At 39.5% G+C, this 24,204-nt stretch overlaps 3 protein-coding genes across 4 annotated transcripts; 2 read left to right on the top strand and 1 right to left on the bottom strand.

The window, feature by feature from the left end:
- The first annotated feature begins 547 nt into the window (after positions 1-547).
- Positions 548-8,805, top strand: LOC148059775 (agmatinase, mitochondrial-like). Of its 2 annotated transcripts, XM_087782193.1 has the most exons (7): positions 548-827; positions 4,057-4,259; positions 4,599-4,647; positions 5,116-5,311; positions 5,774-5,953; positions 6,142-6,226; positions 6,304-6,551. In XM_087782193.1, exons 1-7 carry the CDS (start codon positions 583-585, stop codon positions 6,375-6,377), a joined length of 1,032 nt encoding a protein of 343 aa, XP_087638319.1. In that variant the 5' UTR covers positions 548-582; the 3' UTR covers positions 6,378-6,551. The 2 variants fall into 2 exon arrangements, with proteins under 2 accessions (XP_087638319.1, XP_087638320.1); XM_087782194.1 differs by lacking the exons at positions 6,142-6,226; positions 6,304-6,551 and adding an exon at positions 8,643-8,805.
- A 39-nt stretch (positions 8,806-8,844) lies between these two features.
- Positions 8,845-12,612, top strand: LOC148059774 (agmatinase, mitochondrial-like). Its single transcript, XM_087782195.1, has 7 exons — positions 8,845-9,162; positions 10,224-10,426; positions 10,774-10,822; positions 11,328-11,523; positions 11,983-12,162; positions 12,344-12,428; positions 12,500-12,612. Exons 1-7 carry the CDS (start codon positions 8,918-8,920, stop codon positions 12,571-12,573), a joined length of 1,032 nt encoding a protein of 343 aa, XP_087638321.1. The 5' UTR covers positions 8,845-8,917; the 3' UTR covers positions 12,574-12,612.
- A 231-nt stretch (positions 12,613-12,843) lies between these two features.
- Positions 12,844-23,297, bottom strand: vwa1 (von Willebrand factor A domain containing 1). Its single transcript, XM_087781912.1, has 6 exons — positions 23,049-23,297; positions 16,898-17,455; positions 15,171-15,497; positions 14,834-15,103; positions 13,825-14,094; positions 12,844-13,548 (listed from the first exon to the last, which is right to left on the bottom strand). The coding sequence occupies exons 1-6, from the start codon at positions 23,200-23,202 to the stop codon at positions 13,520-13,522; spliced, it is 1,608 nt and encodes a 535-aa protein (XP_087638038.1). The 5' UTR covers positions 23,203-23,297; the 3' UTR covers positions 12,844-13,519.
- Positions 23,298-24,204: the final 907 nt, after the last annotated feature.

The raw sequence follows: 24,204 nt of genomic DNA, 5'->3' as shown, positions 1-24,204 counted from the left end.
AAGGTTCAAGGGGGCCGAATACTTTCGCAAGGCACTGTACATAAAAACTTTCATTAAACTTTTTTGCTTGCCCCATGTCTATCATCTGATAAATCTGTCAAATCTGACGTTGGTTCACTGCTCTTCCCTCACTGGTGAACAAAACCCAGGTACAGAAGGAATGTTTCCAGGCTAGACAAATGTTTTTGTAGTAAAAAAAAATCCCTTAAATGCAATAATAGCAACAAGTGCACTAAACAAAATCAAAGGAAAGTGAAAAAAAGAAAAAATCTGAATTAATTTAATATAATAAAACAACTTAATTATATACTACAATTAATTGGTATCCAAACACGATTAAACTAAATTGTACATTTTGACAGCAGGAAAAAAAAACTGCTGTATCTCCTCATTCTGGCTTCAGTTGTATTCTTCATTCTATTCAGTTGTTGTTTTTTTACCAATGAAGGCATGAAGAAATTAAACAGAAGTGACGTCGATTTGAAAACGATACCGTTTTATATTGTGAGATTGCAGCGGGGTCATAGTTCACGTGGTCAGTCTCTCAGCTAGTTATAGTCACGTATCCGAAGTTAGCTAACCATGTTGTCACTCTGCAGAAACATTGTGTCTCGACGCAGACTTCTCTGTTCCGGACTGGACTCCAAGACTTGCAGAAAGTTCTCCGACAGGCGCTTGAATGTTCCTCTGAGCGGCGAGGTCGTGGCTCGGGTGTCCGGGATCCCCACCATGGCTCGGTTACCCTACAGAGAGAGCGCGGAAGGACTGGACGCCGCCTTCATCGGGGTTCCCATAGATTGTGGGACCTCCAACCGACCCGGGACAAGGTTCTGCACAGTATTCACCCGGTTCTAGCATCCAAAATCTGTTGATTTTAGTTTAGTTAATAATGTAGTTGTTTTAGCACAGGGGTCGGGAACCTATGGCTCGCGAGCCAGGTGTGGCTCTTTTGATGATTGCATCTGGCTCGCAGATTTCGGCTTTTCAGATAAAACATAAAATATTATCACTTGTTTCAGGGGTGGGCAATACGTCGATCGCGATCGAAGCTGTTGCGAGGAGATCGCGTGATTTAATAAAATATGATATAAGAAAATAGTAAAGAGAGCTCTGATTGGCTACTGTGCATGTCAATCAAATGGTTATTGTGCCGATTGGTTGAAAATTTGATTGACATGCACAGCAGCCAATCAGATCTCATGCCTCTTCCACTGAACGCACGGAAAAGATCATATGAATCGAGAATAAAAAGAGCAAAACGTGCGACAGTCATTTTACGCAATTCAGAAAAACGATATAGAATTATAAGCTTGTTTTTTTTAAATAATATATCGAACAAAATAATGCGCGTTTGATCGCTTCAGGTTCTTCTCTACGAGAGTCACAGAAACATGACGTCAGTTCCATCAAAGTTAAGCTGCAGGTTTCAATGAAAGCGCAACAAATGCTGGTTTTCATTTTGTGATCGCGGTCCTTAAAACACACTTGTATTAATACACCATCACATGATGACTATTTGTAAATTACCTTTATCTCACGAATGTAATAAGAATACGCAGAAACACAAACACGTTAAACAGGTGCAGGTGAGACACACATTCTAATGACGTCAGAGACGATCAGACAAAGCGATGATGATGTGAAGTTACTGATGAACAGTTTTATTCTCGTTAAACTTCATCTGAAATTTAATTAATCCACTTGTGTGATTCATATCAGACATGTTTAAAATTAACAAATATAAACTGTTAGTTTGAATTCATGTTTTCATTTGTTTTTGTTTTTTCATGATCACAGAAATGGAGAAATTTTAGTCTTGTGCTTCATTTAAATATGATGGACATATTGAAATGGAGGCATGGAAAGGGATGAACCCGTCTGAATTCTTTGTTGATTTTGATGAACAAAGGAAAAGGGCTTGAATTCGTGTCAAGCACAGATTCTTACATCTGAATATTATTTATATGGCTCTCACTGAAAAAAATTTCCAAATATTTTGCTTTCATGGCTCTCTGAGTCAAAAAGGTTCCCGACCCCTGTTTTAGCACCTACTACATTTTCTTTATTTTAGGTTAAAGGTGCACTAGTTGATCTAAAAATAATAATTGAAGAACGTTTTCTCACCACGTTTAAAATATTGCAGATCATATTTAAGATGATACTGTTGACTTCATCAGCTTTTAAAGTTGAACTTTGGACATATTTTGGTTTCAAGGCGGGATTCTTGCCAATGTACACACCTAGTTTCTTCTTAAAATGATTAATATATATTCTGCTTGATTAACGGTGACAATAATACACTGTACTAAAATGACATTAAATCAATATATCTGCCGTAAAAATACATGAAACTTTTTTCAGTTATACTTCAGAGATTTCCTGATGTTTCTTATCACATTTTTGCTGATGACATCCAGCTCTACTGCTCTTGTGATCCAACTGAGCCCCAGAGCCTGAACAGCTTAGTCAATTGTTTGCTAGAAATCAAACAATGGCTGAGTGAAAACACGTTGCAGCTAAATGTGGACAAAACTGAAACTCTGGTGATTGCTCCTGATGATAAGATTCCAGGGTTGAGTCAGTACTTTGGTGACTTAAGTCAGTCTGTCAAACTGAGCCTGAGAAACCTGGGTGTGGTATTTGACAAAGACATGTCTCTTGTTCAACACTGCAGAAAACTGACCAGAAACTGTTTCATTCAACTGAGAAAAATCTCTAAACTTAGGAAAATGTTGTCACAACATGATCTGGAGTTTGTAATCCATGCGTTTGTGTCTTCTCGCCTGGACTATTGTTTATTTTCATGTCTTAACAAGAAGGAGCCGTCTCGCCTGCAGTTGATACAAAACTCTACAGCGAGAATCCTGACCCACTCTAGTAGAAGAACTCACATTTCCCCGATCCTTAAAACTCTTCACTGGCCTCCAGTTTCTTTCAGGATCAACTTTAAAATTCTGGTTCTTACTTTCAGATCTATTCATGGTCAGGCTCCTCCTTACATCACTGATCTGATCCAGCCTTACACCCCAGCTCGGGCTCTGAGGTCTGTGGATCAGAATCTACTGATGGTTCCTGAACACGGTTCAGGACCAGAGGAGAGAAATCCTTCCAGGCTGTTGCTCCTAAGCTTTGGAACGATCTTCCTCTCTCTGTGTTTGATGGATCTACTGACTCCTTCAAGAAACATCTTAAGACATTTTTATTTGTTCAGGCTTTTCCTTGATTTTCTGGAACTCCTTTTGTGTTATCAGTTTTATCTTGACCTTTAAAGTATATACTTTATTGAATATTGTTTTGATTGTTTAAGCGCTTTGTGACCCTGGTCTGGAAAAGTGCTATACAAATAAAAATTACTTACTTACTTACTTGCTTCAAAACCAGCTGAACATGAAAATAAAGTCAGACCTTTTTTTTAAATAATAAAATATAATAAAATATTAGCTAAGCTAAATACATAGCTTTTAAAGCAAATAGAACGTCATAAGTCGGTATTTAAATATTTTCAACATCCGTAAATTAATTATTTTGCAAGAAAACTAAAGGGAAATTATAACAGATCAGCAGAAAATAAATATTTCATATTTCCACAGCTTTTCTTCCAACAGTCTCACACACGTCTGCAGACTCTGGTCTCATCACGCAAGTGTCGCTTCAAATCTAGAACAGAAGTGTCTCTGGAATCTATTGAGAGAAAATGTACTTTAATGTCACCATAATCACAGTATTTTTGAGAATCTATCAGTGATAGCAAAAGACAGCTGATCGCACAAATCCCCTCATGTTTTGAGTCAACTTGGACCAGAGTGAACCTGTACAAGAACATTATGGTCCACGCAGAAATGACAACAGTTGGTCCTAGAAAACAGGGTCACCACGACACAGCCATGTTGCCAGCATCAATGAACGTATGAAAATAAGTGAGACCAGATCTCAAATAACTTGTAAATTGAATGACTGGTAAATCAAGGAGCATCACTAGAATAGACATCACAGTATTTGAAACTCATGTGACATTGAGCTTTGTAATAATCTTGAAAATATTCACGCCCCCCTCAGGTTCGGTCCCAGACAGATCAGAACAGAATCCTGTCTGCTGAGGGCATACAACAGCGGCACAAGAGCGGCACCTTACGAGTCCCTGCTGGTGGCCGATATTGGAGACGTCAACGTGAATGTGTACAATTTGAGGGACTCATGCAAGCGCATCCGAGAGGCCTACAGAACCATCCTGGCTACTGGCTGCATCCCCCTCTCCATGGGTCAGTATCTTGGAAAATAAAAATACATTATCTATTTTTTGGGGTGTGAAAATGAGCATTGCACACAGTTCCAGTGTTGCATAATTGTAAAACATTCACTTGACAACATTCCTCAGATTACAGAGTAGATTAATGTTTATCCCAAACATTATTGTGGTGTTACAACACCAATACAGAACTGAGCTGCTGTTAAAATCTGCTCCCCATCAAGTATCGTATGACTCTGATTTCAGTACAAACCAAACTCTTTAAAGTATTATGTCTGAGTTGCTACTGTTTGAAATGTACAGTAATGGCAACGCTCAGGTGACCTTCAGGTGACTTGTGTCTTTTTCACAGGTGGTGACCACACTATTGCGTACCCCATTCTTCAGGCAGTGGCTGAAAGGTGAGTTGGTCAAAGTTTTCTTTGAAACTTAGAAGTTTTATTTGAATCAGTTATTGAATATGTTGTTGAATGTATTTTTATTTGAGGTTAATGATAAGGTATAAATACAAAAAATAAATGAAAAAATGTATTCTAAATAAGTAATTGCAACTTAAGAATATACAGTTATCAGCCTGGTAGTATCACCATGTACTGGTGTCTTGTTTCCTCTCTTCTATTTATTCTCTCCTTCAACCCAGTGTGAACAACTCTCCTACCCTGTTTTCAACCATAGGATGCCAAATATTTTTTATCAGTTTAGGAAGTAATTTAAAAAGTGTTTTTGCAATGTGCAGGATAAACTTTTCATGTGATTGTGAGTTAAAAAGGAAATAACTTCTCCTTACACTTGTTACATGTGTGTTCATGAAAGTAACCAGGGATCCATCAATATCATTCATCTATTGGTTCTCCCTCCTCACGTTCAAGACATGGCCCGGTGGGTCTCGTTCACGTCGATGCTCACGCAGACACGGGCGACGTGGTTTTGGGAGAGAAGATCACTCACGGAACCCCGTTCAGGCGATGTGTGGAGGAGGGGCTGCTGGACTGCAAGAGGGTGATCCAGATCGGTTTGCGCGGCACCGGCTACACCCCTGATTCTTATGAATGGAGTCGTGCACAGGTAAAAACAATATTTGTAAATGTATATTTGAGATAATTTTATTTTGGTTTATATATTTTTTCTTGTTCTTATTTTGATAATAAATATAATTATTTCTATTTGTTGGCGGTATATAATGTGAAAACATAATCTTCGGAAGCTTTTTAAGACCAGTAGGTTTTATTTTGTTTTCTTAAATCTTTTTTTTGCAATAACCCTACCAAATTACAATATGTATTCAGTGCAAACATGCCTTCCACATCAGATCTCCCTCCCTTTGACAGCGAATAATTTCCCTGCATAATACTTAATTAAATATAGTAGTTAAATGTTTTGTTTCATCTCTGATAAAATGGTTTTATTGTCTTTCCGTTGAGGTCATATTTCTATCTGAATTTGAATCTTAAAATTGTCACTCCGCTTTTGTCCACCAGAGGCCGACAGATCTCTATAATAAGTAAAAATAACATGCATTTCATTCAGGGGTTCCGTGTGGTCCAATCAGAGGAATGTTGGCATAAATCTCTCACACCTCTGATGGAAGAGGTCAGGGCTCAAATGGGTAGCGGTCCAGTGTACCTCAGTTTTGACATTGATGCACTTGATCCTGGATTTGCCCCAGGAACCGGAACCCCAGAGATTGCAGGACTGACCCCCATCCAGGTAATTATTTAATCTCAGTCACGAATAGAAGTAAAAGTTAGTTAGCAATCTTTTCCAATGTTGCCATTTAGCCGTGTTCTTAGAAGCTAATGTTAACTGCTGCGTAATGTATTGTTTAAAAATATATATATATTTTCCATTTGCTTTATAGATGTGATATCACAAGAAAATATATTTTGTTTTATTAGGGTTTGGAGATCATTCGAGGGTGTCGTGGGCTGAACCTTGTTGGATGTGACCTGGTTGAGGTTTCTCCTCCTTATGACACAACTGGTGAGTGACACTTTTGTTTTACCTGGTTTTTGTTTTTGGACGTGACGATAACAAATATTGGTTTCCTTTCTCCACAGGAAACACGGCGTTGACTGCTGCCAATCTTCTGTTTGAAATGCTGTGTGTCCTCCCGAATGTTAAATACTACTGATCTTGTTAAACAGATGACGATGACAGTAATGAGATTAACAATAAGTGGGTTAATACGCCACTATAAAACCTTTTGAATCTTCATCAACTTTCACAAAACACCTGTATTAATCAATTAATGTTTTCATGCAATAAATTGCTTCAGATTAAATGCTCTTGGAAAAAAAAAATGAAATTAATTCGAAATGTTTGCGTCAGGTCCTTGGCTTTCATCACGATTTGTCCCTTCAATCCTAGGAAGATCATTCTAAACAGTCGCTAACACTACTTAGCTTAGCAATCTATCCATATTAAACCCTCAACATTTTGCTAGTTTCTTCGCTTTCACATACAAAGATGTTTTAACAAAATGATTAAAGATCATTATTGCAAGCTCAGGTTGAACAACATTTTATAACACATTTCAACTCAATTTTGAAGGACCAGTTCAGTGTCCTTACAGTAGGGGGCAGCAGAAACTCGCTTATTAATGGTAACAGTCTTGTGACTCGTCCTGCTGTCAATACTGCACAATTCATAGCTCATAAATATCACATATAGAGTTTTATACAAAAGCTAATGACATATACACATCTCTTTAAGTTGTGATTCTCTTTTTCTATCTCAAAGTTACCCATATGTGTGTTTGTAATATGAATCAGATGTATGGATTATTTGAGCCAAAAAAGCAAACATATGGTTAAAGGTATCTTCCCAGCATGCTCTGCATCTGCATTGAAGTCAGTTTGCCTGAAAATGTGGTTACGAGCAAAAGCGTTACACATCAGTAGTGTGAACAACATTAGGCAGCAAAAACAAAAATAGTCTTGTGTGTTGGACGGTAGCTTCCACATGAGGCCACGTTGTCCCACTTCTTCAAGAGATCCTGGCATCCATGTGAGGGCTCTTTATCCCAACCACACTTTCCCCTGGAAGAGATCCACACAGTTGAGCTGCAAAACTATTGGTGAAAGTCAGCATTCCTCCTGCGGCCTCGCCTCCATGTTTGGTAAGATGCACTTGAAGCGGAGAGGTGCTATGACTGGTAGCCGTACGCCGAAGCTTCTGAAAGACACATGAAAGTTTAAGTGAGAGAGACTTAGAAGTTGTTGATGAAAAGTTTCATTTTTTTGGGTTGCTTTGTGTTTATAGAACGTCTACAGGTTTCAACCTTCAGTGTGGTATGAAGGTGTGAATTTGGACTTTGACCTCTCCCAATAGCCCGGAAGCAATGACCTGCTGTGCTGAAGTTATTAAAGGAAACGTATAAACGAGGGATTCGTCCATCAACTCCCAATGAAGTAAACTGTCACGTTGACGATATCCTGTGTAACCCAATCAAAGTACTGGCAGCCCACCTGAGTGAAACCGGGCCGTACAACACAGTCCATCCCCTCATGCCGACTTGTAAACGGGAGACACACACACTCTCGTGGAAGGGGGGAGGTGTGTGAGGCGAGTGGATAGAGATTCAGGCGGCAGATAGAGAGAGGAGCGCTGGACGGTGCTTTGTTGACCCTCCCAGGTGAGCCAGTAGCCCTTCAGGTCGGGACCACTGCCTCGCCAGTTGACCTGCACGGCATCGCTGCCCACGGTGGTCAGCTGAAGGTCGACCAGAGCTGGAGTCACTGAGAGAAGGAGAGGGAGGAGTTAAAGAAGCTCATTTATAGATCGGTATTCTTCACCATTATTGATCTCCAGAATAAGTATCAAGCACCTTGGATCCATAAAAACCTCTCTAAATTGTATACGTATGTGGTTGCCATAGCGATGCAGTGCACCTTAGGGTCGTGGGAAACTTGACAATTTCCAGATGCTGAACAGTGTATTGTTATTTCACTGCAATGGAAAGACAATATTTGCATCAAACTGATACTTATTGATTACTTAAATCCATCTCCAGATTGTAAGGCAAGAAAGAACTCTCAAATCTTTTTTTTGACATGAGCCAAACAATTGAAATTAAAACTGTGTTCACACAGCTTAAGGCAAACTCCATTCAAGACTTTTAAATACCATTTTAAATTAAAGTTAAGACTTGGATGTAACTTGGATGAATCTTATAATTGTCACTCTGCACTTGTCCACCAGAGGTCGACAGATCTCTATAATAAGTAAAAATAAAAATAAAAACGTCCATTTCATTCAGGGGTTCCGTGTGGTCCATTTAGTTGTTGTTCTTAGTAGCTAATGTTAACTGCTGCGTAATGTATTTTTAAAAATATGATTTATTTTACATTTGCTTTATAGATGTGATATCACAAGAAAATATATTTTGTTTTATTAGGGTTTGGAGATTATTCGAGGGTGTCGTGGGCTGAACCTTGTTGGATGTGACCTGGTTGAGGTTTCTCCTCCTTATGACACAACTGGTGAGTGACACTTTTGTTTTACCTGTTTTTTTATGTGTTTTTTTTACTAATGGAGGCATGAAGAAATTAAACAGAAGATTTGTCGATTTGAAAACGTTACCGTTTTATATTGCGCGATTGCAGCGGGGTCAAAGTTCACGCGGTCAGTCCCTCTCATCTTAGGCCAGCTATTGTTTGTAGTTAGCTAACAATGTTGTCACTCTGCAGAAACATTGTGTCTCGACGCAGACTTCTCTGTTCCGGACTGGACTCCAAGACTTGCAGAAAGTTCTCCGACAGGCGCTTGAATGTTCCTCTGAGCAGCGAGGTCGTGGCTCGGGTGTCCGGGATCCCCACCATGGCTCGGTTACCCTACAGAGAGAGCGCGGAAGGACTGGACGCCGCCTTCATCGGGGTTCCCATAGATTGTGGGACCTCCAACCGACCCGGGACAAGGTTCTGCACAGTATTCACCCAGCAATGTAGTTGTTTTAGCACCTAGTATATTTTCTTTATTTTAGGTTACAGGTGCATTAGTTGCTCTAAAAATAATAATTGAAGAGCGTTTTCTCACCACGTTTAAAATATTGCAAATAATATGATTATATTTAAGATGATACTGTTGACTTCATCAGCTTTTAAAGTTGAACTTTGGACATATTTGGGTTTCAAGGCGGGATTCTTGCCAACGTAAACACCTAGTTTCTTCTTAAAATGATTAATATATATTGTGCTTGATTAACAGTGACAATAAAACACTGTACTAAAATGACACTAAAACAATATTTCTGCATTAAAAATACAAGAAACTTTGTTCACTTATACTTCAAAACCCGCTGAACATGAACATAAAGTCAGATCTTTGTTAACTATTAAGTTTTTTCTTATAAGAATTAAATTATATCGTTCTCGATTAACTGACATCAATACACTGTACTAAATTGAAAATAAATCAATATTTCTACAGTAAATATACATGAAACTTTGTTCACTTATACTTCAAAACCCGCTGAACATGAAAATAAAGTCAGATCTTTGTTAACTATTAAGTTTTTTCTTATAAGAATTAAATTATATCGTTCTCGATTAACTGACATCAATACACTGTACTAAATTGAAAATAAATCAATATTTCTACAGTAAATATACATGAAACTTTGTTCACTTATACTTCAAAACAGCTGAAGATGAAAATAAAGTCAGACCTTTTTTTTTTAATAATAAATTATAATAAAATACATTGCGCACAAACAGCTTTTTAAGCAAATAAAACGTCATAAGTCAGTATTTAAATTATTTCAACATCCGTAAATTAATTATTTGCAAGAAAACTAAAGAATAAACGGGCATAATGATGATAATGGAGAAAAGTATTAAATGTAATTACAAATGTATTACAAACCTTTTAGAATAATAGGAAATGAAAAATATTGCACAAGGGGAATAGACTGCCGGGCTGATTTTGTGCAGAGTTTAGTGAATATCAACCTGATTTAAAATATTAACGCCCCCCTCAGGTTCGGTCCCAGACAGATCAGAACAGAATCCTGTCTGCTGAGGGCATACAACAGCGGCACAAGAGCGGCACCTTACGAGTCCCTGCTGGTGGCCGATATTGGAGACGTCAACGTGAATATGTACGACTTGAGGGACTCATGCAAGCGCATCCGAGAGGCCTACAGAACCATCCTGGCTACTGGCTGCATCCCCCTCTCCATGGGTCAGTATCTTGGGAAAGAAAAAATTGTCATCTATTTTTTTGGGATGTGAAAATGAGCATTGCACACAATGAAAGTGTTGCATATTGTAAAACATTCACTTGACAAAATTCCTCAGATTACAGAGTAGATTAAGGTTTATCCCAAACATTATTGTGGTGTTACAACACCAATACAGAACTAAACTGCTGTTAGAATCTGCTCCCCATCAAGTATCATATGACTCTGATTGCAGTACAAACTAAACTTTTCTACTCTTTCAAGTATTATGTCTGAGTTGCTACTGTTTGAAATGTACAGTAATGGCAACGCTCAGGTGACCTTCAGGTGACTTGTGTCTTTTTCACAGGTGGTGACCACACTATTGCGTACCCCATTCTTCAGGCAGTGGCTGAAAGGTGAGTCGGTCAAAGTTTTCTTTGAAGCTTAGAAGAAGTAATATTTGAATCAACTATTAAATATGTCGTTAAATATATTTTTATTTGAGTTAAATGATAAGTTAGAAATCATTTTGTGTCTACCTTTAAAGCCTAAAATAGTTTGCAATCTCTTGAGAAAATACAGGCAAATACAAAAAATAAATATAAAAATGTATTCTAAATAAGTAATTGCAATTTAACAATATAGAGTGAAGAGCCTGGTAGTATGACCATGTATTGGTGTCTTGTTTCCTCTCTTCTATTTATTCTCTCCTTCGACCCAGTGTGACCCCACAACTCTCCTACCCTGTTTTCAACCATAGAAAAAAAAAGTGTTTTTGCAATGTGCAGGATAGACTTTTCATGTGATTGTGAGTTAAAAAGGAAATAACTTCTCCTTACACTTGTTACACGTGTGTTCATGAAAGTAACCAGGGATCCATCAATATCATTCATCTATTGGTTCTCCCTCCTCACGTTCAAGACATGGCCCGGTGGGTCTCGTTCACGTCGATGCTCACGCAGACACGGGCGACGTGGATTTGGGAGAGAAAATCAATCACGGAACCCCGTTCAGGCGATGTGTGGAGGAGGGGCTGCTGGACTGCAAGAGGGTGATCCAGATCGGTTTGCGCGACAACGACTACACCCCTGATTATTATGAATGGAGTCGTGCACAGGTAAAAAACAATATTTGTAAATGTATATATTTTTTATGATATAATTTTATTTTGGTTTATATATTTTTTCTTGTTCTTATTATGATAATAAATATAAATATTTCTATTTATTGGCGTAGATAATGGGAAAACCTAATCTTCGGAAACTTTTTAAGACCAGTTGGTTTTATTTTGTGTTCTTAAATCTTTTTGTTTGCAATAACCCTACCAAATTACAATATGTATTCATTGCAAACATGCCTTCCACATCAGATCTCCCTCCCTTTGACAGCGAATAATTTCCCTGCATAATACTTGATTAAATATAGTAGTTAAATGTTTTGTTTAATCTCTGATAAAAGGGTTTTATTGTCTTTCCGTCGAGGTCATATTTCTATCCGCTTTTGTCCACCAGAGGCCGACATATCTCTATAATAAGTAAAAGTAAAAATAAATAAAAATAACATGCATTTCATTCAGGGGTTCCGTGTGGTCCAATCAGAGGAATGTTGGCATAAATCTCTCACACCTCTGATGGAAGAGGTCAGGGCTCAAATGGGTAGCGGTCCGGTGTACCTCAGTTTTGACATTGATGCACTTGATCCTGGATTTGCCCCAGGAACCGGAACCCCAGAGATTGCAGGACTGACCCCCATCCAGGTAATTATTTCATCTCAGTCACAAATAGAAGAAAAAGTTAGTTGGCATCATTTCCAATGTTGCCATTTCGTTGTTGTTCTTAGAAGCTACTGCTGCGTAATGTATTGTTTAAAAAAATATATATATTTTCCATTTGCTTTATAGACGTGATATCACAAGAACATATATTTTGTTTTATTAGGCTTTGGAGATTATTCGAGGGTGTCGTGGGCTGAACCTTGTTGGATGTGACCTGGTTGAGGTTTCTCCTCCTTATGACACAACTGGTGAGTGACACTTTTGTTTTACCTGGTTTTTAGACGTGACGATAACAAATATTGGTTTCCTTTCTCCACAGGAAACACAGCGTTGACTGCTGCCAATCTTCTGTTTGAAATGCTGTGCGTCCTCCCGAATGTTAAATACTACTGATCTTGTTGAACATCTTTCACAAAAGACCTGTAATAATCAATGAATGTTTTCATGCAATAAATTGCTTCAGATTAAATTCTCTTGGAAAAAGAAAAAGTGAAATCGAATTCAAAATGTTTGCGTCAGGTCCTTGGCTTTCATCATGATTTGTCCCTTCAATCCTAGGAAGATCATTCTAAACAGTCGCTAACACTACTTAGCTTAGCAATCTATCCATATTAAACCCTTCAACATTTTTGATAGTTTCTTCCCTTTCACATACAAAGATGATTTAACAAAATTATTAAAGATCTTTATTGCAAGCTCAGGTTTAACAACATTTTATAACACATTTGAACTCAATTTTGAAGGACCAGTTCAGTGTCTTTACAGTAGGGGGCAGCAGAGACTCGCTTATTAATGGTAACAGTCTTGTGACTCGTCCTGCTGTCAATACTGCACAATTCATAGCTCATAAATATCACATATAGAGTTTTATACAAAAGCTAATGACATATACACATCTGTTTAAGTTGTGATTCTCTTTTTCTATCTCAAAGTTACCCATATGTGTGTTTGTAATATGAATCAGATGTATGGATTATTTGAAGCCAAAAAAGCAAACATATGGTTAAAGGTATCTTCCCAGCATGCACTGCATCTGCTTTGAAGTCGGTTTGCCTGAAAATGTGTTTACGAGCAAAAGCGTTACACATCAGTAGTGTGAACAACATTAGGCAGCAAAAACAAAAATAGTCTTGTGTGTTGGACGGTAGCTTCCACATGAGGCCACGTTGTCCCACTTCTTCAAGAGATCCTGGCATCCATGTGAGGGCTCTTTATCCCAACCACACTTTCCCCTGGAAGAGATCCACACAGTTGAGCTGCAGAACTATTGGTGAAAGTCAGCATTCCTCCTGCGGCCTCGCCTCCATGTTTGGTAAGATGCACTTGAAGCGGAGAGGTGCTATGACTGGTAGCCGTACGCCGAAGCTTCTGAAAGACAAATGAAAGTTTACGTGAGAGAGACTTAGAAGTTGTTGATGAAAAGTTTCATTTTTTTGGGTTGCTTTGTGTTTATAGAACCTCTACAGGTTTCAACCTTAAGTGTGGTATTAAGGTGTGAGTTTGGACTTTGACCTCTCCCAATAGCCCGGAAGCAATGACGTGCTGTGCTGAAGTTATTAAAGGAAACATATAAACTCCCACTGAAGTAAACAGGGTCATGTTGACGATATCCTGTGTAACCCAATCATAGTACTGGCAGCCCACCTGAGTGAAACCGGGCCGTGCAACACAGTCCATCCCCTCGTGCCGACTTGTAAACGGGAGACACACACACTCTCGTGGAAGGGGGGAGGTGTGTGAGGCGAGTGGATAGAGACTCGGGCGGCAGGTAGAGAGAGGAGCGCTGGACGGTGCTTTGTTGACCCTCCCAGGTGAGCCAGTAGCCCTTCAGGTCGGGACCACTGCCTCGCCAGTTGACCTGCACGGCATCGCTGCCCACGGTGGTCAGCTGAAGGTCGACCAGAGCTGGAGTCACTGTGAGAAGAAGAGGGAGGAGTTAAATTCTTCACCATTATTGATCTCCAGAATAAGTATCAAGCACCTTGGGTCCATAAAAACCTCTCTAAATGTTATACGTATGTGGTTGCCATAGCGATGCAGTGCACCTTAGGGGTTGGGAAACTTGACATTTTCCAGATGTCTGCTGAACATCTGTTAGTGTATCTATTGTTATTTCACTGCAATGGAAAGATAATATTTTTATCACACTGATACTTGTCGATTATTTAAATCCATCTCCAGATTGCAAGAAAGCACTCTCAAATCTTTGTTTTTGACATGAGTCAAATCATTTAAATTAAAACAGTGTTCGCACACCTTAAGGCAAACTCGGTTCAAGACTTTTTAAATACCATTTTAAATTAAAGTTAAGACTAGGATGTAACTTGTTTAAAATAAATAAACATCGGCAAATAATTTGAGATTTGAAACTTACATTAACTACTGTTTATGTAGTGCAAATTTGATTTAAGACATTTTAACTACAATTAAGGACTTTCATGAATTGAATGTCTTTATAAAGCTTTTGAGGATCTGTGGGAACCAGATTTAAAGACATATGCTACTCTTGGGAATTGAATAAACTATTAAACAGCGTAAAAGGAGAAACATTGTTTTGTTGAGTTTTGACCGTAACTTGATCGACGTCTTTTATGTGGAGGATTAGGATTGAATGAAACCTTGACCGTCAGGTTCGCCTCCATCATGAGCTCACCTTCCTCTGTGCACACTTTGACAGAAATGGCCCCCTGCTTGCCCGAGGAGTGCTCGGCGGTGATGGTGACCAGATACGTGGTGTCTGGCTGGAGGTCTCTGAGGAGCGTGGAGTTATATCTACGGTCCACCTTGAGGGTGTGGAGCTGTCCTCTGGGCAGGGCGGAGTATTCTATCAGGTAGCTGGTGACGGTGGCCTGGTGACCCCAACTCACTCTCACACTGGTGGGGCCCACCTCGGACAGAGTCACCACAGCTGGACTCAGGACCTCTGAAGGGACAAGAGACCACATTGTTTTTTTTTACTCTGGACAAGGATTAGTTGGAAAAGAACCAACCTGGTTTGGTAGTGAAGGAGACGGATAACTTGTTAAAACTGTGATCGTTGGACTCCGGGATGAGTGTGGCGGTGTAGGTGGTGTCGGGCTTCAGGTCCGTCAGCCTGGCTGAGCTGGACGCAGATGGAAAGACTAGCCTCTCGTAGTGACCGCCTTCAGTGCTGGGACTGGTACCTGTTCCACCTCCTGTACCTCCCCCGCCCGATGGGTCTTGAGCAAAGCGGACCTCATAGTAGCCCGATATACCTTGTAGAACAGGCCGCCACTGTAGCGTGGCAGAGTCAGTGGAGACGTCTCTTACGTTGAGTCGCTCAGCTTTGATGATTTCTGTGAGATGAAGAGAAAGTTGAGCACTGATTGTCATTCCAAAATACTGTAATTATCACATGTAGTAGTCACGATCTGATATGGAAAAAAGAAGCTTTATATCACTAACATATTCTAATGCATTTGAGTTCAACCTTTGTTTAATTGTTGCATTGCATTTAGGGGTTGTATTTTGATTGTCTTCCTCATTTATATTGATATATTCTATTTTCTGCTATCATTTAAACTTTAATTTCAATTCATCACCACATTTGAATTCTTCTATATGACTGTTGGTAATCAAAGAAGTCATGAACAACTGTGTAGGATCCTTCATCGTTTGTGTTATCAATCATTTTAAGAGATCCAGTTGGGATTCTGACATTGTTTTGCATAAGAGGAAGAAAGGTGACTTTTGTAACAATTGTAATGAAGGAATACTACAGGTTAAAAGCAGCAACAGTGTTACTGAAGGTACATTTGATTGAGGTTTTGTCCCAAAAAATCACTTGAACCTGAACCCTTTTGAGAAATGCCATTGATGTTGGACCTCTAATATTCATCAGTATGTGTCTGTTTGTACAAAACTATTTTAATTTAAATATTTACATTAGAAAATATGTGCTTAACCCCCGCCCACTGAAAATAATTGTCTGCTGTGATTGGTCAATCATTCGGGTTTGTCCATGTGCCTGATCAATCCCTGAATCCATGATATCCTGAAGTCTCCACCTCCAGGGGACTCGTTGTTTAATCAAAGAAGGGTGTGATAAGAGCTGGCTGGAGGAGGCGAGAAGACATAATGGACTCTGCTCTCGTAACCTCTCATTCACCGAGATTTCAGTGAAACTTTTTGTTGGCTGTTTGGCTTACAACTTAAACTATTTCTGATAGAAGAAGCCACATTAGGACCTGGACTGGCTAAATAATAATAAGTAAGAGTATTAGCAGACGTGTTGGTCCCGGTTTTGGCCTTTTAACATTTTTTTTACAATGATAATTTGTGATAAACCTCAGTCTGTCAAGAGTCTCGAGCAGTATGTAATCCCTCTCTACATTCCAGTTACCTAATCTGTGCCGAGAAATGTCAGACCATGTGTACATCTGATTATAAATATATGTATCGCGTCCAGAATAGTGCGAGAAGATGAACCGAGGGACGTTGACTCATTAAACCATTAATAGAAAACCCTATCTTGTTACACGCAAACACTTAGGATTCTTATTTAGCCGCTCTGTCTTTAGGAGCATGTGTGGTGTCAGGGAGAGGCTTTAAAATAAATCAGTCTTGAAGTGGCAGCGAGAGTCTGTCACTCAGTGTTTGATCTATCACAGATCGGGGGATGTTTGAGTGAAATGTTTTAGTCATTCTAATGTCAGCTTAAGACCGATCAATCAAACCATACATGACAGTTACTCACCGATGATGGCGTCTCGCAGGTCGTCTGTTATAATGCTCAGGTCATCAATGTCCACAAAGTACAGGTGGTTCTCCACTGGTGGGCTAACCACCTGCCTCAGCACCTGATAGTTCCCATGACCGGTCGAGACCACCAATACAGACACGCCCTGCTTTTTGAGCTCCTCCATTGGTCCCATCACATCTCCTGGTTTCACTCCATCTGTTAACCACACCAGAACTCTGGGCAGTCCCGGTCGGGTACCCTCAGCTCCTCCTGGTCTCAGCACCTGGTCCTGCGCTATGGCTAGCGCCTCCACGGTGTTGGTGTCCCCTCTTAAGGGTTTGATGCTCTCCAACGCCCCCTGGAGGCCACCTTGGGTGCTGTAGGCGTTAAAGCCGAACTCCAGGCGAGGCCGCGTTCCGACCTGCAGAAGTCCAACTCTCACCTGGTCCTCCCCGAGCGAGAAGGGGAGGAGGAGCTCGGAGAGGAAGACGAGCATGCGGGAGTGCTCGTAGGAAGAAACGCTCCCTGATGAGTCCAGGAGGAAGAGGACGTCGCCTTCGCAGCAGTTCAGCACTGCGGAGAGAATCAATGGATTAACGTGGAATTGAGTATTATAAACGTGCTGCAGACCATTCAAGGGTCGTCAGTACAAAATCATTTTGGGGTTAAAGGGTTTCCATCCCAGCATAACATAGGATTGTGAGTGAATATTTGGCAGCAGTTTTTGCAGTGAAAAGCAGCTCTTTTTCGCGGGTGAATATTAAAAAAGTATCTAATGTGTTGACCGCGTAGAAGATGGAAACTTCTGTGCGATCCAAACTTTGACTCATTTCAAGTGAACCAACCTGCCCAAGGGAGTCGAATGACTATTTGTACGGACAAGCGAGTTCCGAGGAAAATGGCACCAATGGAATTTCCCTTATACCAGAAGAACTTTCATCAGAAACGATTGCCAAAGATCAAAGCTGGAGTCATAACAGCGGTGATAAGATATTATCGAAACAAATGCAGGAAGCGTAACTGACGCAGGCGAGAGGATGCTGGTGGGGTTTTTTTTTATCATTATTTTTATCCCTATTTCCCTTGGATCCTTTTACATGTGTCATCACATGTTTTAAAAAAAAGTTATTCAAGAGGTCATAATCCTGAGATCATGATATTTTGTGTGAATATAAGAACAGTAGTTGTGATTTGATTGATGTTGGGTCCAGTAGACGACATGTCTTCGAGTTCTATTTTTAACCACATGTCTCACATTTGCAACATGTTTATTATTGTAACTGAAGTCACATTTCTTAAATTGCATATTTCTTAGCTACACTGTCACTGACTGTAGAGCAAAAGTTTTTTGATCATTGACCTGTGTTCATTTGACATATTTGAGTTATTTTGTTCAAACAGTAGTCGGGGTTGTCTGAGGTGTCTCTTTATGGGGAGAGATAACATCTCTTTAGGGAGTCTGCTGTGTTGAGTTTTCAAGTTCCTCCTGTGTTTACTTGGGTTTCCTCTGGTTAATGTGGTTTTTTGAGACAACCACAGTATGAAGCTTGTTTGGAGAGACTGTTGGAATGTGTTTAGACAACCAACCGAAAAGGGGCTAAATATGGAACTGAAACCATAGTGAGAGAAATTTCGTCAATGAAAGTAATGCACAAATTCCTGTACAGTGGCAAAGGAAACTTGAAGCAGAGAAGACGATTGATCATTAAATCCCCATTGCAACTGAGCCTCTCATTGTCTGTATTTGGTTACGGTTGCTGGTTTGGAACAGGTGATCGTAGAAGTGACTACACACTTGGGTTCTGTAGTTCCATCTGAATTTAAGAAAGTGTTACAGTTCACTTGTATGACTTCTCGCAACATCTTGCTGCTGCCAATGAAGAAGTAGTTAAGAATGTTTATAGCATTCATCAATCTACGTATCTCTCCATCCATCCATCATCTCCCTCTTATCTCAATTTGGAATAGAGTTTGAAAGGTTAAACCTGAAGCAAACAAGCCCAGACTTCACAAACCTTGGACACTACTACCTATCCGAGTGAGAGATATGATCTCTCCATCATGTTCCAGACTGTCTTCCCTAGTTAAGACAGCAAAGGTGATAAATTGTTGAAATGACATCAGCTAGCTCATCCATCGCACTCTTCTCCGGAAGGATCGAGCACCGCAGACCATTGTCACGATAGCATGTGGAAGAATTTTCTAACCCTGAACCCTAAAGTTTAGTACTGGGATCATCAACTACATCTGCCCCAAAATATCCTTGATGATACCATGAGAGTCAGATTCGGTTTATCCTTGTGTGTGTGCAAACACAATAGCTCCATACGCTCAACCCTTGTATTATTTCAGGGTCAAGTTGACACAAAGGTACAAAATCAAATGTTTGTGGTATCCCTTGTGTTCATCTTGACCCAGAGACGACACAAGGGATACTTCAAACACATTTGTTTTGGGGCCTCCGTGTCACCTTGACGCTAATATAACACAATGGTTAAGTGGCTGAAACATCAAGCTACACAAGAATGACTAATGAATCAACAATTGTGTGTTTTCACAGAGTGTTTCTCTAGATTTGAATCATACTGTAACATGTTGGGATCATTCTCCCAGCATGCATTGTAACATAATTATATTCTTATTATAATAACGTGTTGATTTAAAATTGTCTAGATGTTTCTACTGTAAATAAATGGCACTTCACTTGTTTACAGTTCAGTCCACAATTTTAGTTTAACTCCAAAGTCAGTTTGAGATCACAGAACCTCAGAAGATTTTTTTTAACTTTTTTATTTTATGTTTTTTGGTTGATTATTCAGAGTATACAAGGGCTTAGCACATAGCTTTATTACAATTGATGTAAAAACTGATCACTGACATATTTCAAGTTCAGCTGTATGTTTTTTATTCATGGTGGGATCAACAGGGTGTTAATGGGACATCTTCACAGTAAGGACTCATTTTTTCTACCAGCTGCTGAAAAGTCTTGTTTGGGCAAAAGTGCTGGTTGAGAAATCTAATGAAACCAAAATAAAGGTAAATAAATAGCCTTGACAGAGAAGACTTGCACGCTATTCATTACAAAAACTCTTCTCTAAATTAGCACCCAAACGTGTAGGAGAGGTGACTGACTTTTAACTTTTTACCAAGAATATGGTTTTGATTTTAAGTAAAGAACAACTTGAAGTGATTTCGACCTTCGTCTTTTCACCATAACCGAGGCAGAGGACGAGTTGCTGCCAAGAGTGAGGCTTCGGAGGGAGGAGGGGGAACAGTAGCTGCTGGGTGTTTGTGGCAGATGGAGTGCAGAAAGGAGGCAGGACACGGGGAAAAGAAAAGGCATTAAAAAGAGAGAATTCAGGGAGGTGGGCAAGCAGGGAGGTGGAGGGTAGTTCCGTGCCAGAGACGAGGAGGAATGTCGAAGGATCCTGATTCTCGTAAAGACGGACCCGAGCGATATATGTATGACAGTAATCGAGGAGTTCTCCCACCACTTGTGACATCATAGAAAGAAAAATAAATGATTGAGCTGTCGGAAAAGTATTTCCAATTCAAGTCATCACAGCGTTCCGTCACATTTCCCACTGAATGCCTTTTTAATATCCCAATGTTCAACACAGAGATGACATGACGATAAGAGGGAAGGCTGAGCAAACATGCACACACATATGCAGACATGTACGGCTTTTCCCCGACTCCAAGAATTCCTTACATCTGTCTTGTTGTTTGGACTTTGGAGGGAGGGAGGGTGGAAGGAAGGGAGGGGGTGTTTCACATCCCCACTGCCACCCCCTTTCCCTCATGCACCTTTGTGCAGGTATTCCTTTATCTGGCTGCATGTCTGGAACAGCTGCCTCATCGCCAAAAATGTCTGGTTTGGATGCAATCAGCTGCTATCGCACAAGATTTTATCCCCGCGTCGTTCTGCACGAGTGATGTGATGCTGGAAAAATGAAGCATCGCGTGTCACAGGAGACGGAACCTGGCGAACATATGCAGCCATAGTCTCAGGCGATGGAAAAACTTTTTTTTTTCCTGTAGCACCTGAATTTTCTTTTTTTGGAAAAAAAAAAATTCAAATATTGCTTGAAGGTTTTTGTCTTTTCATCAAGAAGTTTGGGTTCCACCATGTTTGCCCCATTTCTAACTAGAAACCAAAATATACACCACATTACATTTTGTATGGTTTTAACCGTTGTGTTATTCCAGGGGCAATGTGACCCGAAGGCCCAAAAAAAACAAATGTGTTTGTGGCATCCCTTGTGTTGTCTCTGGGTCAAGGTGAAGGCCTCCACCACTGCATATGTATCTATGGAAGCCAGGGACGTTTGACCCAGAGACAACACAAGTGATATCACATTTGTTTTTGGGCCTTAGGGTCACCTTGACCCTGAGACAATACAAGAGTTAAGAGTCAATCTTCCTACGTTAGTCGTGAGGAATTCCAGGTTTCTGCTTAAAACCTTTAATGTAAATGTGTTTGAGATAAATCCCTTTCATTGTGCAGAAAACTATCAACAGTAAATACAACTACGCCTTTAAATCTCTCTGGTTATGGGGGCAGTAGATGAAGTTTGGATTATTTCTCCCTTGGGAGATACTGCTCTCTTGTACAGTTGTTGTGAAAAAAGTGGAGTGTGCTCCCTTTTCGAGCAAAAAAATAAAACAACCTGAAATACCTACTGAATTTTACAAACCCTCACTCCCTCTATGGCCATATAAAGCGAGTCCAATGGATTGCATGACACATATCTAGTGTCTTTTCTGAGATAATTGACTCTGATATTTTCATCTGGATTACGCAAAATTAATTTTTAACATGTGAGTCTTGGAAGATGTTTTATTGATTTGATCAATAAATGATCAATGTGTGCAGTTTCAAAGCCTTGAAAAAAGCTCAATATTTAAGTGAGTTTTTCTTCATAACATTTGAATTATTTGTCTAGATCTTATTTTGGTACTTGTTCTTGTAATTTAGGATTCATATTCTTTATGGATCTTCCTATTTATTGCGTTACACACTGATAAAAATATTTTAGGATTTATAATTTAGGAATCATATTATTTCAGATTCTTGTGTTATGGTTATAACCCCTTTTTTTAGCACTATGATCTTTTATGAAATGAATTAATTATACTTGAAATAAACAAATGTATTGTACACCCCGTGAACATGTCTATAGTCTATGTATCGTCACCCTAATAGTAAAGTTAGTAGCGAATTAACAATGTTTGTTTTTCTGGCATTCATAATCTTGTGCTTCAATTTGATTAATCATGTCACATAAACGCCCACACAGACTCTAGGTCAGCCCAGCCTGAGACACTTGGTCACTTGTAACTGGGTGGGTTTCGCTGAAACCTTGGCAGTTGAGTCCGGACTCTCCCTTGGCTGCCCATAAGCCAGATCATTTATGAAGGGAGTGATGCACGATTCCATCTTGGTACCAGTGTCATCGATCACAGTCATTGTTTACGTTTGATATCATCACTCTGTTGTGGAACCTTCTCCTTATTTAGGCTCATCCTAACCCCGACATTTACAGTCCCTTCACTAAAAGCGAGATTTCCTTTCAGCTCACCAGGCTGGTATAGGAATAGAAACCGTGACAACATCTCAGTCTCTGTGCTCACAAGGTCAGAAATATCCTTCCTAAGACTCCTCAGTGGCACCAACAGGTTTAGCAGCAGCGTGTTTATTTAAAAACACATTTCTAATGACTAATGATTACAGGAAAAAAAAACTATTTAAGATCCAATCCTTTTTTTTTCTATTAATTTGATGTTTCAACAAATATTTTCTCCTTTTTATTAAGTCTTAATGGAAGGGTATCATTTTTGTCAAAATATTATCCGGGAAATTCCAATGCTCTATAGATGTGTACCTGGGTGGTCTCTAGCTGACTCAGGGGGGGGGGGGGTTTATGAACCCCACCCTGAGTCAGACTTTAAAAAGAACTAAAATACACTTGTTTCATAAATATCATGAAATGTATATTATCTTGATACAGAGATGACAGTAATAACAAATAAAATCACTTTTAATCAAAGTCACTAGTCACACTGTACTTACTTACTCCAAAATAAATAACTCAATTATAACCATTGGAAAGTAATCCCCACTTTTGAATATCCATCTGATGTGGTCGCAGGTGGTCAGTCTCACCTGCTTCAGGTGCTGTGTTCTGTGTCCTGCAGCTCAGCGGCAGCAAACACATCAGCATCACCAACAGCTCCATCCCGCGACTGTTAAACATCCCAACAAATGGTCGCTGAAACGAACTCGATATCCTCCGCCCACAGTTCACCTGGGAAAACATCCGCTTTCATTCACGTCCCTCGGCGCGGATCATGTTTTCCCGCAGCAGCGATGATCCGAAGTTCACCTCAGCTCTGACTGAGCGTCTGCGCCTCCGCTCGCTGAGGCAGGCGAGGTGTGAGTGCGCGCTTCCGGAAATTGAACTTTCAAAATAAATCCACACATTAACTGACGACGCTGAATTTCATGGTACATAACCTTTGTTGAACTTCGATAATTAAAAAAAAAAAAATCTACTCTAGTATATATTCCCAAATTTGGCTTATAATAAACATGATAAAATAATTGTGGAAAGAGAAACAAACTATAAAATAATGTAACAGTTGTACAAAGAAATACAGTTTGAAGTTGAAAAAGATATAGAAAATCCATTCAAAAGGCTTCACACGCACAAATGAATATAATGATGACTAAAATGATAGTGTAATAAAATGTATTATTTATCCAGCTCACAGCTGAGTTTAACAGCTGTGTGTTTTGGGGTGATTCCAAATTAAAAAAAACAACACGTCAGTTTTTATACTCAGTAAACTCAGTTATGCAAGAAAACACATTGATATCAGATGATATGATCTGATGACCAAAGGCAACACCACCCTGTGTTGTTTTTAAACGTAAGAGCATAAATTAATAACAATGTATGGATTTTGACTTTATTTTATTTTTTTGTTTAAGCCCTTTGTGACCCTGTAAAAATAAAGCTTACTTACTCACTATAATATACAAGTTAGGTAGAACTTTATTGATCCCTCAGGAGGTCTCCTTCGGGAAATTGTAAATTGTAATTGTAAGTAAATCAATTGTAAACAATTCACCCTTTTAGAGCCAAAAATTACATTTTTTTAAATTATTATTTATTATTCGGCTCATATAAACCAGACCTCAGATACCTACCGGGTAATATTGTCAGGACTGTGCATATCAGGTTACTTAGAGTCAGATATATACTCCTTCTGGTGTGATAACACAGACTCACAGGAGGTTATTGTCTTGCTCTGAGTTA

The sequence above is a fragment of the Callionymus lyra genome, chromosome 19, assembly GCF_982586985.1.
Source record: "Callionymus lyra chromosome 19, fCalLyr1.hap1.1, whole genome shotgun sequence".
Taxonomy (NCBI): domain Eukaryota; kingdom Metazoa; phylum Chordata; class Actinopteri; order Syngnathiformes; family Callionymidae; genus Callionymus; species Callionymus lyra.
This window is presented reverse-complemented; position numbering and strand designations above follow the sequence as displayed.